General features: G+C 41.9%; 1 protein-coding gene across 2 annotated transcripts in view; it reads left to right on the forward strand.

Annotated features, from left to right (window-relative positions):
- The first annotated feature begins 1,132 nt into the window (after nucleotides 1–1,132).
- polg (polymerase (DNA directed), gamma) overlaps nucleotides 1,133–16,698 on the forward strand; it is a 39,230-nt gene continuing 23,664 nt past the window's right edge. The window contains exons 1-8 of one of the 2 annotated variants that reach the window (XM_052040296.1): nucleotides 1,133–1,245; nucleotides 4,453–5,060; nucleotides 5,955–6,150; nucleotides 7,677–7,844; nucleotides 9,110–9,256; nucleotides 10,985–11,064; nucleotides 12,343–12,525; nucleotides 13,171–13,313. In XM_052040296.1, coding sequence (XP_051896256.1) covers nucleotides 4,474–5,060; nucleotides 5,955–6,150; nucleotides 7,677–7,844; nucleotides 9,110–9,256; nucleotides 10,985–11,064; nucleotides 12,343–12,525; nucleotides 13,171–13,313 — 1,504 coding nt within the window. In that variant the 5' untranslated portion in view covers nucleotides 1,133–1,245; nucleotides 4,453–4,473. The other variant, XM_052040295.1, reaches the window with a different exon arrangement.

Consider the following 16,698-nt stretch of genomic DNA (forward strand, 5'->3'; position numbering starts at 1 on the left):
AAATGCATTGGAAGAATTCAGAGAAGATTGACTGGACTGATACCTGGAATAGGCAGATTGTCTTTGAGGAAACCTGGTCTTATATTTGCTGGTGTTTAGAATTGTGAAAATTGACTTGATTGCAACATATAAGATCCTGAGTAATCATGACCAGGTCAATTTGGACAGGACGTCTCCTCTTTTGGGAGAGCCTAGAAGTAGGCATCACTATTTAAAAAATAAATGGTAACCCATTTAAGATAGAAATGAGGCAAAATGATTTCATTCAGAGTGTGGGAGTCTTTAGAACTCTCTTCCTGAAAAGTTGGTGGAAACAGTCTTTGATTGTTTTTAAGGTAGAGGTAGATCGATAAGCAAAGGGGTGAGAAGTTACTGATATAAGCAGTGATGTGGAGCTGAGGTTACAATCAGGTCAGTCAATGATCTTATTGAATGGCAGAGTCAGCTCGAGGAGCTGAGTGACCTACTCCTGCTCTTAATTCATATGTCCTTATGTCCAAAATCTATCAATCTCAGCCTTGTATATGTCTAACGAGTTCCTGGGGAACAGAATTCCAGATTAACAACTCACTGCCTAAAGAAATTCACCTTAGCTCAGTAAATGACTACTCATGCTGAGTCTATACCTACTACATTAGGATGTTCTGCAAAAAGGAAATAATCTCTCAGTATCTTCCCTGTCAATCCTTCTCAGAATTATGAATGTCTCAATGAGGTTATTTCTCTAGTCTAAATTCCAGTGAGCGTCTGACTTTTCATGCACATAAAAATAAACAACAAACATCCATAGTTCACCTCTGGAGTTGCCTGTGTCAGTTATCCCAGTTACGATAAATCCCCACGGTTTTATAGCGTAACGAAAATTAATTCCACGATTATATATTTTGCCACCCGAGTATTCTTCTGGAGATGCCTGCGAAATCCCCAGGGCATATGCTTTACACATTTTGAGAGCCTGTATTTTAGTTTCTAACAACAGGATTTTCCAAACTATTTTTATTTTGTCGGATTCATTCAACACCTGATTTGTTAACTTTCTTTTGCTCTTCAACAGAAGCTGAGACCTACTTCGCATTTCCATAGCTGTTCGTTGTAACTAGTGGATATTTGAGTTGTGTATAGATGGCGGTGTGGGTGGAGGTTAAGGGCTATTTAACAGCGCCTAGCATTGCATTGCCTCTTTTGCACTTGAGAGGGAAATGAATGTGGGCATGTGCGTTCAGCTGGTTTTATTTTTGTTACAAGGTAAGGAGTGGTGGAGTTCGTATTGAGAGTGATTGTAAACACACAGTGTTTGATTGCACAGAATGAATTACATCACAACTGGTGTATTCAAACCAAAACTTTACAGAGACGTTTCAGAACAACCTCCAAGTTTATAAAGTGAAGCATTGTAACCGATGTATTGTAAAACCTAAGTGCACAATGAATCTTTACATAACCCCAATTCTCGACTGTTGTCTCAAGTGCTCGGTGAAGCGGTGATATCAGACTGCCAGACTATCGGTGTGGGATGCAGGTAAATTGCCCCGAAGTGCAGGGTTTGTGCTCTAAGGGACTGCGGGCCACTGCGGGTGCTGGAATCTGAAGCAAAATACAAACTGACGGAGGAACTCCGCAGGTCGAGCAACATCTGTGGAGGCAGAGGGATGGTTAATATTTCGGGTCGAGCCTCTCTCTCAGGACTGAGAGTGTAGAGGGAAGATAGCCAGTAAAAAGAGTGAGAGGGAGAGTTGAGCCGGGGCTGGTAGGTGGAAGCGGGTTAGGTTTTTTGGCAGGTCTGAAACCACGTTGAACAGGAGTAGGGAAGGAGCTGAAGAGATTAGGACTAAGATATCAGGAATTGAGATGGATGAGAAAATGAGTGGTGTGAGGTTTGGATTTATTACGGATTGAGCAAAACTGGAGTGCATTTCAGAAAACTTGTAAGTCTACCACTAAAGCTTTGATTTGTTGTTAATTAAAAATAATTAAAACACCTCGATTATCTTCGTAGCAGAGAACTATAAATAGTTGGCTTCTATTTTGAGAGCCAGTCTTTTGATTTCTATCTTTATATCTTCTGCATCTTAGTATTGGGTAAATAAAAACACAATCCCAAAGGCCATTTAGGATTGACTTTGAAATTAGTTATACGGGGTGTTGTAGCTTGATTATTATTGTATAAGCCTTTGATACTAAGAATAAATTGCAGCCTCTTTGAAATTTGCATCACTGTGTGTAATCTGATTAACTGTGAACCTGGCATTACTGGGTTTACATGTTTTTAGAGTCATGGATGGAAGAGTCATCCAACACGGAAACCGGCCCTTCGGCACAACTTGTCTGTGGCGACCAAGATGTCCACCTAAGCAAGTCCCATTTGCTATTGTTTGGCCCATAACCCTCCAAACCTTTCCTATCCATGTACCCGTCCAACTGTCTTTAAAATGTTGTACCTGCCTCCACCACTTCCTCTGGCAGCTCATTCTGTATACGCACGACCCTCTGTGTGAAGAAGTTGCCCCTCAGCTCCCTCTTAAATCTTTCCCCTGTTTGGAATCTGGTCTTGCTGCATGATGCAAAGGCATGTGAGTGGCCCTTAGTTGTTGTTTGTGGGCAACCGGTTTGATTAATCTTCGCTTGCTGTCTTTGGGGGAAATTGACCAGTGTTCCTGACCTATCTTCAATTTGCCACTTTGGCAGATTCCTAAATTACTCCTCCCAAACCATATATAGGAGAGCTGGAGATTAGATTATGGCCTTTAAGTAAACCATCAGGTCAATACAGTGATATTATTAGTTACCAATGCTTATGTTTAATTCTGCCTTTGCCTCTGAATGGTATGAGGAAAAATATGGGAATTACTCAGCTGCAAACTAACCAAAGAAAATTGATGAGGACAGAGCAGTAGACGTTGTTTGCATGGACCTTAGTATAAGGCTCTTGACAAGGTCCTGCATAGTAAGCTGGCCCAGAAGGCTAGGACACAAGGGATCTGAGGCCAGTTGGTAAACTGGATCCAAAATTGGCTTGGTGATAGGAGGCAGAGGGAGGTTGTTTTGTTGACCAGAAATCTGTAACAAGTGGTGTACCACAGGGATCAGTGCTGGGACTTCTGTTGTTTGTTTTATATAGGATGAGAATGTATGTGTTATGATTAGTAACTTTGCAGATGACACAAAAATTAGTGGATTTGTGGATGGTGAAGAAAGTTGTCCAAGGATACAAGCAGGACGTAGAGCAGCTGCAAAGTTGGGCAGAGTGGCAGAAGATGGAACTTAATCCAGACAAGTGTGAGGTAATGCACTTTGAGAGGTCAAATTCTGGTAGGACATATGTAGGCTCGGTAGTGTAGCGGTTAGCGTCATGCTTTACAGCGCCAGCGACCCGGGTTCAACTCTGGCCACTGTCTGTGAGGAGTTTGTACGTTCTCCCTGTGTCTGCGTGGGTTTCCTCCAGGTGCTCCGGTTTCCTCCCACATTCCAAAGACGTACGGGTTAGGAAGTTGTGGGCTATGTTGGCGCTGGAAGCGTAGTGACACTTGCGGGCTGCCCCCAGAATACTCTACACAAAAGATGCATTTCACTCTGTGTTTCGATGTACATGTGAGTAGTAAAGATATCTTATCTTAGATGGCAGGAATTTTAGGAATATTGATGTACTGAGAGACTTTGGGGTGCAAGTCCATAGCTCCCTGAAAATTAAGACCGCAGGTGGATAGGGTAATGAAAAAAACATTTGGTTTGCTTGCCTTCATAGGCTGAGGCATTGCGTATAAGCGTTGGGACATCATGTTGCAGTTGTATAAAATATTGGTTAGACTGCCGTTAAGAGTATTGTGTTCTGGTAGCCACACTGCAGGAAGGATGTAGGTAGCAATAGAAAGAGTGTAGAAGAGATTCACCAGGATATTGCCTGGAATGGAGGCCTATAGTTATAAGGAGAGATTGCATAGGGTGGGTTTATCCTCAATGGAACGTAGGAGGCTGAGGGGTGACCTTATAGAGGTTTACAAAATTATGAGGGGCATAGGTAGGATAAATAGTCAAATTCTTTTTCCTGGGGCAGGAGAACCTAGAACTAGAGGGCATAGTTTTAAGGTGAGAGGGGAGAAATTTAACGGAGATCTGAGAGTAAGTTTTTCACACACAGGATGGTAAATATCTAGAACGAGCTGTCAGAGGAAGTGGTGGAGGCGGATACAATTACAACACTTAATAGGCATTTGGAAGGGTACTTGGATAGGGAAGGCATAGAGGGATACCAGCCTAATGCAGGTAAATGGGATTAGCGTTCATAGGCATCATGGTTGGCATGGACAAGGTGGGCTATAAGGGCCAGTTACTCTGCTGTACCTTTCTATGATTCTAAAATGCCTGTACAGATTTTTTATCGTTTACTTTTAAGTTTAATTTTGGAATGGAATGATGTGAAGCCTTGCTCCCTTTCCCATCTTTTTTGCATCATAGGAATCATGAGCAAGGAATAGAATGAATCTGTTATTGAAGAGGAAATCACTTCTTTCATTGCTCCCAAAATGGAGGGTTACTGTATCCAGATGGGCCAAAACTTCCACTGCAAGCTCAAAGCTAAAGGAGTGCGACAATCATGGAAAGTCTCAGATGCGCATGAATCCATTAAATATCCAGATGCTGTCTGGTGGTCTCCACAAACAGATCTTTGGAAATATTCAGGTTGAGTACTCGGAGGAGGCAATCCAAAAGAGCATTGAACATCTCAAATATCACAACCTCTGGGACAAGGAAACCTCCATACTTCCTGATGTAGATTTGCAGCTGCCTAGGATGTATGGCAGAAATATCGACGAACACTTTCGTATCCTTGCTCAGAAGCAAAGCTTCCCTTATCTGGAAGCAGCCAATGAACTACTGCAGTGTGACCTCCCTGCAATGCCCACGGAGTGGACCTGGGCTGTTGGCTGGACAAAGTACAACCAGCATGGTGAAGCAAAGTCAGTGGACTTCCCTGATGACAGGGCACTGGTGTTTGATGTGGAGGTGTGCTCAACCGAGGGCCTGTGTCCAACATTAGCTGTTGCTGTGTCACCAAGTGCCTGGTAAGAATTTAGGTATAAATACAATAAAGGGATTAACGATATGCTCCTCAGCAGGGAAATGAATAGCTTTCTGCTTTGTCCACCCAATATTAACGAGCACTCCTTGTTAAACACATTAGTAGTTGTATGCAGAGTCAAGCTTGCTAATCCCCACCTTGGAAAAGCTTCATTTAATGAGCCCTTCCAGTTTACTGGCATTTTAGTGTTAATTGAACAGTTTGACTCAGGGTATCAGTGTTTACAGGGAACTAGATTGAGACAAACCAAATAATTTCACACTGGGGGCACAAGAGGCTGCAGATGCTGGAATCTGGAGCAAAAATCAATCTGCTGAAGGAACTTAGCAGGTCGAGCAGCATCTGTAGAGGGAAATGGACAGTTGATGTTTCGGGTCTCTACCTTTCATATTGATTCCAGATAGAGTCCAGATCTATGGTCTTGACCTGAAATGTTGACTGTCCATTTCTCTCTACAGATACTGCCTATCTCACTGAGTTCCTCCAGCAGTTTGATTTTTAATTTCACATTGGACCCTTACAGATTCGAGACTTTCATTTTATCACGGGTTTGTTTAAAATTGAGGTTCCATAGGATAAAGGTCAGTCCATTGCCATCTACATGTTTGGTCCCATTGCCCAGCTAGTGGAGAATAGGCAGTGTCCCTTCTGGTCATTGACCTCGACCAGAAACTAATCATATTGAAATAAGATGCTGGCCAGGTACTCTGCTGACCTTGGCTGCTCAGCCCTGTAATTGAAGAATATAAATTTGGTGGAAGTGTTGGATTTGAATCAGCATCTGACAAGGAGGGGAAGCTAAATTGTTGGTTCTACTGTAGTGTAGGTCTGTGTTGCCTTGAAATTGGATTCTGTACAAGCCTTACCTGTTCCACAGGTATTCCTGGTGCAGTAAGCGTCTCATCGAGAAGCGTTACACTTGGTCCAATCATCTGGTCCTGGCAGATCTAATTCCCCTGGAGACTTCTGCAAACTTCACCCGCCCATCAAGAGGTGAATGGCTAAACAGACTGGTGATAGGCCACAATGTCAGCTATGACAGAGCAAGGGTGAAGGAACAATACCTGATGAAGGTGAGCTGGCCAGTTAGGTGAATCTTCCTATAAAATATCCTGTGCAAAAGTATCGCCTGCAAGGGTTGAAGCCAAGTCAATCAGAGCTTTAAAAAGTGGGATTGGATCAGTATTTGAAGGAAAATAGTTTACAGGGAAAGAGCGAGTTAATGATAATGAATACTTTGCTCTACAGGGAGATAGAATGTAATAATTCCATTTATGTACAAGAAGCAGAGCTATTTGGAACATGTGAACATAAGTTGTCCAATCAGAGAAGTCTGATTTTACCACAACACTCCTCATCTCAAGAAGGATTTTTGTAAATCTTTTCTGGAGCCTCTCCAAAGCCTTCACATCTTTCTTATAATGTAGCAATTAGAACTGAATACACATAAGCTTTAATTATATTGAAATTTATATTGTTTGTGTCGTAAATGTGTAAACAGGAGTTCATAATGTGAAAAGTTGACGCAAAAGTGTGACCAAAAACATGATGAGAAGTAGTGAAGTTTTAGGGAATCCATTAATTCCAAAGTTTTTTTTTGTTGCATGATTGACCCACAGTATTTACAACACAGGAATAAGTCAGTCATACAAATGTTCATGCTCCACGTCAACATCTTTCTGCCCTTCTTCATTCATCCCAAGCAAATATCAAATATAATGTTATTTTGCATGTGATAACCTCCTTTTCAATGCATTCATGCTGGTCACCTGAAATATTCCTTGTACTGAATCGATCCCGAGTTCTCATGTGGGTTTATTACTTATTATGACCCCAAAGTCTTCTCAAACTAATTCCCTTCACTAAGACCATCTATCTGCATCTTCATGATGTCACTTAGCTTGGCCGCTATCTCATCTCATCGACTGCAGAAACTCTCATCCATACCTTTATTCCCTCCAGACCTGACTCTTTCAATCCACACCTATCCAGCTTCCCTTCTTCCACTCTCCATGAACTTGAGGTTCTCTTAAACTAAGCTACCTCTTCTCTATCTTGGATCAAGCCCCATTCACCCATCATCCCTGTGCTTACTACCCTACAGAGGTTCCTTGTAAGAGATACCTTGACTTTGAATTTCTCATTGTTGTTTTCAGATCCCTCCATGATCACACCTCTTCCTACCCCAGTTACTTCCTCCAGTCTACAACTTTCCAAGCCATCTGCACTCCTCCAATTATCTTTATTTTCCTTAGATTTATTCTCCAGTGTCAACAGCTATGGATTCCACTGCCAAGTCCGGTACTGTGGAATTCCCTCCTGCACCCTGCCCACTCTTTTACTCTCCTTTTAAGACATTTAAGGCTTTTGATTTAAGTTTTTGCCATTTGCCTTATCTTTAGCCCTCCACCAAGTGTGACTTAATGTTGAATTTTGTTTGATATTGTGCACATGAATCATTTTAAGGGGTTTACCTGCAGCAACTACGTAGATATAATTTGTTGTGTTTTTTTTCATCTTCCTACACTCCTGGCTGTTACTTTGTGACTGTCAGGATTGGTATCTCACCCAACTGTCTGCGTTTAACTTGTGTCTGCAGGGGACAAAGCTGCGCTTTCTGGATACGATGAGCTTGCACATGGCTATTTCTGGCCTGACTGGTTTCCAGCGCAGCCTCTGGATGGCAAGTAAGAAGGGAAAGAGGAGTGGCCTGGAAGAAGTAAAACAGCACATCAAACGAACCAACAGCAAGTCCAGAAGTCCAGGGGTGAGTGCTGCAAAACAAGCTTGCCTCATTTGACTTTGCAGGAAAACTAAGCCATGAAAATATTCAAAATCTGAAGCAATGGATAAAGCGAATGGCAAAGGGAAGTCCTAGTGTCCCACCCAAAGCAGCAATCTGATCCATCGTAGGACATGAGTGTGGCCATCCATATTGTCCATACTGGAGAATCTGTTCACCCTCTGTATCTCGTAGGTGATGGATCTCAACTGCAATAGAATCTCCTGACCTTTTCTGCTAATTTAATTTTATAAATGGCCATCAAGCTAAGTCTCCACTCCAAATGGAATGTTTCACAGATGTATTTATTTATGTGTGTCATTATCCTTACTTCATCCAGAGGAGAGAAATGTGTGCATGTTCCAGACTGCTGAAGGGAGGGTCCTCTGAGAAATGTGCCAAGAGCCACACAGATATTTCCCTTCAATCTGAATCATCAGCTTCCTGCTGGAGTAGTTAACGGTTCCATTGTCACTTCTGTAAACAACTGGACTTTAAGTGCATCCAATCAACTCATTAGATGTTACATTCAGTGTATTTGAGTGCCAGTGAAGCAAGTGTAGTGACCCATGAAATAGTTAAGTAAACTAATGTTAACCCCTTGGGAACTCAGTGTTAATCCCTTGGGAACTCAGTGGGCTAAATCCTAGTGATATCCTAAACTGTTGTGAAGTCATGTACATATTGTACATCCATCTTGTTCACTGTCTTCCTTTTTCCTTGCACACTACCAAGCATGATCATCTCCATTCCATTCACATGGCCAAGATATGTCAGTTTCTGCTGGAGCATCATGTCCTCAAAGGGTTAATTGGTCCAGAACAGAACAGTTGGTTCTTTTTGCTGTCCATATCATTGACAAGTAACTGTTAACACCACTTGCCCTGCCATAATATACATCCTGAGGAGCGCAGGAGGTTTAGAGCTTGCAGGAGGTTTAGAGCTTGCGTCCCATCAAAGCAGTAACTGACACTCCTGGGTCTCTTGCTAAGTGTCTTTGATGAAGTGCTATAATGTGAATGACTCTCTAACTCTTGGGTTTTGTACCTGCATGATAGGGAAAAGTTACTGACTGTGCATTGCCTTGGAATATAATTGGGAATTAATTATGTTGATCTGGTTCATTCACCAAGTAAGTTTCTAGCCCTTGTTCTCGCTGTGCTTGAAAGATTAATGAGGTTCGTTATAAATAGTGGATCTGATATTGCCTAGTGTGATGGAGACCCATGTTTGTACTGTTCTTGTTGCAGATTGGAGTTTGGAACTGGGTGAACATCAGCAGCATCAATAACCTGGCAGATGTCCACGCACTCTATGTTGGGGGAAAGCCTCTAGAGAAGGAGGCTCGAGAGATTTTCATCAAAGGCAACATGAATGATGTTCGGGAGAACTTCCAGGTGGGACAATGATGCAGACTTCCTTTTATTGTCACATAATGGCATATCTTGCATTGTTGCAACTGATCAAATGACTGTTTTACAGCTGTTTTCTATCAAATCTATAATGAGTTGTCTTACAGTCAGTAGCAAAGCTGTGGTACTCATCATTGATAAGATAAGATTTATTTATTAGTCACATGTACATTGAAATGCACAGTGAAATGCATCTTTTGCGTAGAGTGTACTGGGGGCAGCCCGCAAGTGTCGCCACACTTCCGGTGCTAACGTAGCATGCCCACAACTTCCTAACCCGTACGTCTTTGGAATGTGGGAGGAAACTGGAGCACCTGGAGGAAACCCACACGGACGCGGGGAGAACGTACAAACTCCTTACAGACAGCGGCCGAATTGAACCCTGGTCACTGGCGCTGTAATAGTGTTACACTAACTGCTACACTACAAGGAAAGCTGCCTGCTAAAGTTTGGTTTCTCTGTTCCCTTTTCCAACACTGGTTGCAGTCAGGCATCAGATCCAGGTGAACATTAGCATCCAGTGACAGTGATATCATCAGGTGTAATTATCATGAATAGCAGACCAGGAAGTAAATGGCTCAATGTTAGCTAACTTTTTCAATATTTACCAAGAGCTAAATAAAAGTTGGAATGTACACATGTTGGATAGTATTATAAAAGTAATTGTTTTTAATATTCAGGTATTTAGAATTTTCAAACATGACGTGGGAATGACAACCCTAACATTTAAAATCAGATTTTTGGTGTAAAACTAGTTGTTGGATAGTAATTATGGCCTCATATGCAAAAAGGACTCTTGTGCAACAAAGCATACATTTTTTTTGTCTTTTTTTTAAGGTGACAATAATTCAGAGATGCCTTAGATTCCTTACAGTTCAATGATTTTTGCAGCTTGGATTTAGAATAAATTTATTATTGTCACATGTACCAAGGTATAGTGAAAAGCTTGTCTTGCACACCGTTCATTCAGCTCAATTCATTACACAGTGCATTGAAGTAGTACAAGGTAAAACAATAACTGAATGCAGAATAAAGTGTAAGAGCTCTAAAGAAAGTGCAGTGCAGGTAGACAATAAGGTGCAAGGTCATAATGAGGTAGATTGTGAGATCAAGAGTCCACCCTATTGTACTAGGGAACTGTTGAATAGTCTAATAACAGCAGGGTAGAAATTTAACAGCTTAAATTAAGAAGGCTGCAACAACACACCCCATAGAGCAGCAGGGAATCAGTGACAGCATTTCTGCATTTAACTTCGCATGTGTGTATTCCAGAAGTTGCTGTTTCATTCCTTCTGTTGCTGTCCCCGTAGATTCTGGACCAATAAAAAAAACACGAGTAATTTAGAAATTTATAATTTATCTTAAATTTTAATCACTATGTTCTTTCTCAGGCAAAGTGCTGTCACTCACCCAAGGCTGTTGCCAAAGAGGCAGCTTACAATGTAAATGTAGGAATTGCAATATCTGCATGTATAATGGATGTCATTCTTGGCTCAGCAATAACATTTCTGCCTGTTTAAACAGAAAATGATGGGTACGGATGTTATTCTAGAGATGCACAGTTATAAAACTGAGTGATGCTTCAATGCAATTTTGGGGAAAGTCGCAAAGTATGTAAACAAAAAGAGAGGTAGAATTTGATGTGAATTTTTTTTTGTCTCTCGTTTTGCGTGTAACATCAGTCTAACTTGTATTTTATTCCACCTATGGCAGGAGCTGATGCGTTACTGTGCACTTGATGTTAAGGCTACATATGAGGTGTTTTGTGAGGAGCTTCCACTATTTCTAGACAGGTGAGTCAGCTTTTCTGAATAACCAGTGTCGTTTTTTTTTTACCCTTATTAACTGAAAGCCAGATTAAGTCAATAATAAACGTGTCCATAACGTCTTGCTGAGCCCCACACTGATCAAAGGTTATTAGACTAATCTTGGCTGATTTTGATGCGGTTCTATTAGAGGGGTATATTTCGCCTCAGGAGCAAGGAAGAGTTGTCCAGGCTTCCTGCTCCCAAACACTAATGGATAACTCACTGCCAAAAAAATGCATAGGTTTCCATATTCCCTTATGATGCAGAAGGAGGCCATTAAACCCGTTGGTTTCAATGTTGGCTCACAGATCAATCCCATTTTCCCACTTGTTTTCCCTGTAATTAAGGTATACCCCTCCTGTTTCCTGTCGTAGACCATGTCTTTTGTTGGGGGCTTGGGGGACAGGTGAGCAAGAGTGTTGATGCATCTCGTTTTACTCTACCCTCCAAGAATTGCGGGGATTATCGTGTGCTTGCAGACTCTGCCTGCTGAATTTGTGAAGAGAAGCCCAGGAACCTAATTTTACCTTCTGATACAGATGCTGTCTGCTTTAGCCATAGACTTGTTTGCACAGAAACAGGCCTTTCGGCTCATTATGTCCACATGACCATCAGGTACCCATCATTTACCAACACTGGGTCGGTAGCCTTGGCAATTCAAGTGATCGTCCACGTACTTAAAAAATGTAGTTGTGAAAGGATGAAAAAACAACAAGATGCTGGTGGAACTCAGCAGGCCAGGCAGCATCCGTGGAGAAAAACAGTCAACTTTTCGGGTCAGGACCCTTCTTCAGAACTGAAGATAGGAAAAGGGGAAGCCCAATATATAGGGGGGAGAAACAGAGCTTCACCACCTTCTCGGGCAGTGCATTCCAGATTGCAACCAGCCTCTGAGTGAAAAATCTTTTTCCTTGGCTCCTCTCTAACCCTATTATTCCTCAATTTAAACCTATGCGCTCTGGTTTTAGATATCTTTGATATGGGGAAGTTCTTCATCATCCATTATGCCTCTCCCAATTTTGTATGCCTCTAACAGGTCTGTCCTCAGTCTCTCCCTCTCTAAACTTCTGTCATTTGCCTTCTAGGTGGGTTGGTGGTACAAGCAGGATGGTTAGTGCCCCCTTGTTCAATCGGCTTTACCCTAATTTCTGTATGTTCATCAACTAGAGAAATCACCATCTAGCGCTGTGGCGAAGAGCATGACTTCCTTGCTGGATGGTTAGGCATACAGAACACTAACTGTGATTGTTTCTTCCTGCTGAGGTGCCCACACCCAGTGACTTTTGCTGGCATGCTGGAAATGGGTCAGTGCTACCTTCCCGTAAACCACAACTGGAAGCGTTACCAGGATGAGGCACAGGGGACGTACGAGGAACTGCAATGGGAGATGAAGCAATCCCTCATGAACCTGGCTAACGATGCCTGCCAGTTACTGGAAGGTGAAAGGTGAGTCATTTTTTATATTTGATTTCTAGATTCCTACATCTAAATCTGGAATCTGTGGGGCTTGAGTGCTTAGAGGGAATGCTCTGTTTTTAAAGGCTCTGCTGTTCTTGGGAGATAGACCAAGGCTGCTCTGTCCATTGCAGTGAATTAAAGATCCTAAGGTACTTTCAGAAGTGGTCCCAAGAAAGAAGCTGTCCCCACATCTTGGTCAATCCTCCCGAGTCACTGCAGCCAGACAGGCCATTTGGCCCATCTAGATTTTGAAGCTCAGTGATTGCTACTTTGTAGCCAAATGCCATTCCATACCAGCACAGTCATTTGTTGTGTGAAGCTTTGAAATGTAAAGTGGATTTTTAACCCTTAACCTTCCAGATCAAAATTCAATGCAAATTATCTTTCTTGTCATTCAATTGTATTTGTGGACTACTAGAATCTTCTCCCTAAAGCAACCAATTCTGAAATTCTGGTAAGTATTCAAAAAGGATATGGACATATTAGTAATTCATCAAATGGCAGAGAGGAGTATTTCACTCTAGGGTCAAAATTGGGACTCTTGATGACACAATTGCGAATCGTTTTCTCCTGTGCTTGTATGCCTAAGAGATGTTGCATGTATTTGTCATTGCACAAAGCTTCTTTTCCCAGGTATAGAGAAGATCCCTGGCTGTGGGACCTTGAATGGGACATCCAAGAGTTTAAACAGAAGAAGAACACGAAGAGGAAAGGCAAGGCATCAGTTTGCACCAGTGAGGATAAAGATCACGTTTCGGCGGTGGAGTTTGAGGAAGGTCGGAAAGTTTTGAAACTTGCTGCTTTCATTAACGTTGTTGATCTTCTCTGTTGGCAAAACTATTAAACAGGAATTCTGTGTGGTAAGTGTACATTTAATGCAGAGTAGACTCCAATGAGAATAAGAACATAATCAGGAGTAGGCCATCCAGCCCCTTGCCCCAGCCCTGCCATTCAATAAGATTATAAACTATCCTCAGAACCACATTTCTGCACTAACTATGCTATGTTGGCGCTGGAAGCGTGGCGACACTTGCGGGCTGCCCCCAGAACACTCTACGCAAAAGATGCATTTCTCTGTGTGTTTCAATGTACATGTGACTAATAAAGATATCTTAACTTCATATCCCTTGATTCCCTCAGTATCCAAAAATCTATTGACCTCTGTTGAATATATTCAGTACTTGAGCCTTCACACCATATTAGATAGAGAATTCCAAAGAATCACTACTTTCTGGGTGAAGAAATTTCTTAGCTTGGTCCTGAATGACTAGTCCCTTATTTTGAGACTCTGCCCTCTGGTTCAAGACAGCCCAGCCAGCAAGCATATCCTTCCTGCATCTATCCTGTCACAACCCATAAGAATTTTGAATATTTCAATGACTACATCTGTCATTCTTCTGAATTTGAGAGAGTATAGCCAGTCAGCTTAACCCCCACTACATGGGGAAATTTAACCCATCCTGGAATCAGTATGGTTAATTCCTGTAGCACTAGTATTTTTCTTCCTTGGGTAGGCGATCCAGACCCTACACGTAGTATCCAGGTGCAGTCTCACCAGGCACCTATATATAATTGCAGTAAAACATCTCTACTTTTGTACTCAAATCTATTTGCAGTTAAGGCCTTTCTAATTTCTTGCAATGCTTGTGTGTTAACTTTGAGTGATTCATGTACAAGATGGTCAGTTCCTTCTGAGCACCATTACTTTGCAATCTCTTGCCATTAAAAATCTGCTCTTCTATTTTTCTTCCAAAGTATGCTGCTTCACATTTTCTGCCGCAGATGTCATTTGCCTATTCATTTCACCTGTCTCTATTCCCTTGAACTTCCTTTACTTACTATGACACAGAAGCCATAATGGGCTATCAGGTCCATGTGGAGTCCCAATAGAGCCATTCTGCTGGTCCCTTTTTCCACTCCTTTTTTCCCAGTAGGCCCAGCAATTTATTCTCTCTCACATTGCCCATCAACTTCCTTTTGATTGCTTTGCCACTCCCTACACTAAGGCGTAATCTACAACAGCCAATTAATCTACCGGCAAACCTCTGGGATATGGGTAAAACCGGAGCATTTGGAGGAAGCCCATGTGGTCACTGGGAGAACTTGCAAACTTCACACAGATAGCACCGGAGGTCAGGATCGAAACCAGACCCTGGAGCTGTGAGGTAGCAGCTCTAAAAGGCCTGGATAGAGTGAACATGGAGAGCATGTTTCCAGTAGTGGGAGAGTCTAGGATGAGAGGGCACAGCCTCAGAATAGAAGGATGTCCCTTTATAACAGAGGTGAGGAGGAATTTCTTTAGCCAGAGGGTGGTGAATCTGTGGAATTCATTGCCAAGTCAATGGGTATATTCAAAGTGGAGGTTGATAGGTTTTTGATTAATAAGGGCGTCAAAGGTTACGGGGAGAAGGCAGGAGAATGAGGTTGAGAGGGAAAAATAAATCATTCATGATCGAATGGCAGAGCAGACTGAATGGGCCGAATGGCCTAATTCTTCTCCTATGTCTTATGGTCTAACTGTTGTGCCAACTATGCTGCACATTGTTGTGTCACCATGCTGCCCACTCTATGCCCTCCTCTGCACTGCCACCAAGTTTTGGACTTGGACGCCTCATCCAAATCACTTATGTAGATCTTGAACAACAGGGTCTCTGGCAACAATCCCTGCTGCATAGTTACAGCCTCTCGATCTGAAAAAGACCTATATGTGGCTACTTTCCATTTCTTCCATTTTAGTGATGGTAAATGAGGAGGTTTATCTTCTTTCTGTACTTGGAAACCAATTGAAATGAGCCTGTCCTCCCAGATTAATTGATACTCAGTGCAAGAAATAAAGGTTTTATCCTGTGATGCTATTCAAGGAGTGTACTGTCACATTTAATAGTAGATGGGTCTGAACTTAATGATGTTATAACTGGTGCATTGTGTTCCAGCTGGCTACGCACACATCAATTCCTGAACCCCACTTCAAAGCATAAAACACTCCACGAAGGAATTTTCCTCCCGATCGTGCTGGGTGTCCCATTCTGTGCACTTTTCTTCTGCCCTGCATCTTCACTGTTGGAATGAAGAACTGTCATAGCACCACAACTCTCTGTCCCAGAACCTTAAAAGTGGAACCGCTAAACTCTTTGAATGTTTACGTGCTCCTACACTCGAAAGACGTTGAAAATCTAAACTTGGAATCAACTCACCACTTATTTCATTGAGGAGACAACATTCATTAAGGATCAAGTTTTCAGTCACCTTCAGTATAAGTAGAATAAAATGCAGTATAATAAATAAAATTCAGTATAATCACCCACTTTGTATGATAGTCCCATGAAGTTCTTTAGGATCCATTGTATAAATACACATTGTTTGGTTGAATCGTGGAATGATGCAGTTGAATATACAAGCTATTTAATTCTTTTCAGTCTGTGCCTCCATTTATTCATGTGTAGGGGCAGTCTTTTTCAAGTCTTTACTCTGCACTTTCACCTGTTGGTGAGTTGGGTCTTTATTATGTGATCCCGTTAGCAAAATGTAACCAATGATGTGCCATGGGGAGCAGTGTTGGGCTGCCAGCTTTTTACAATTTAAGTTAGTGACTTGCACAAAGGGAACAAAGATATGGTTGGTAAATGTGCTGATGATGCAAAGAAAGGCAGGAAAGTAAGCTGTGAAGATGAAAAAATGGAAAAAGTGAAAAAATCCATTTTGGCAGGTTTTTTTTAATTAGAAAAGCACATTGTCTGAATATTGAGAGCATATATAGGTCTGAGAGGCTGAGAGATTGAGATGTCCTTGTGCATGACATAAAAGGCAAGTATGCAGATATGGCAAATAAATAGGAAAATTGACAGAATGTTATTGCTCATTGGGAGGGAATTTAAAGCAAAAATAAGAAGGTTGTGCTTTAGTTATATAGGGCGCTTATGAGACCTTGTTGGAGAATTGTGTACAATATTGGTCTCCTTGTATAAGGAAGGATGAAAGTGCATTGGAAGCAGTTTGGACAAAGATTGTTAGACTGGTACGTGGAATGGGTAGGTTCACGTGACGAAACGTTGGACAGACTGGGCTTGTATCTGCTGGAGTTTGGAAAAGAGAGAGGTTGTGATTGAAATATATAAGATCCAGAGGGGTTTTGACAGGTTAGTGGAGAGGATGTTTCTGCTT

This window comes from Pristis pectinata, chromosome 28, assembly GCF_009764475.1.
Source record: "Pristis pectinata isolate sPriPec2 chromosome 28, sPriPec2.1.pri, whole genome shotgun sequence".
NCBI classification, from domain to species: domain Eukaryota; kingdom Metazoa; phylum Chordata; class Chondrichthyes; order Rhinopristiformes; family Pristidae; genus Pristis; species Pristis pectinata.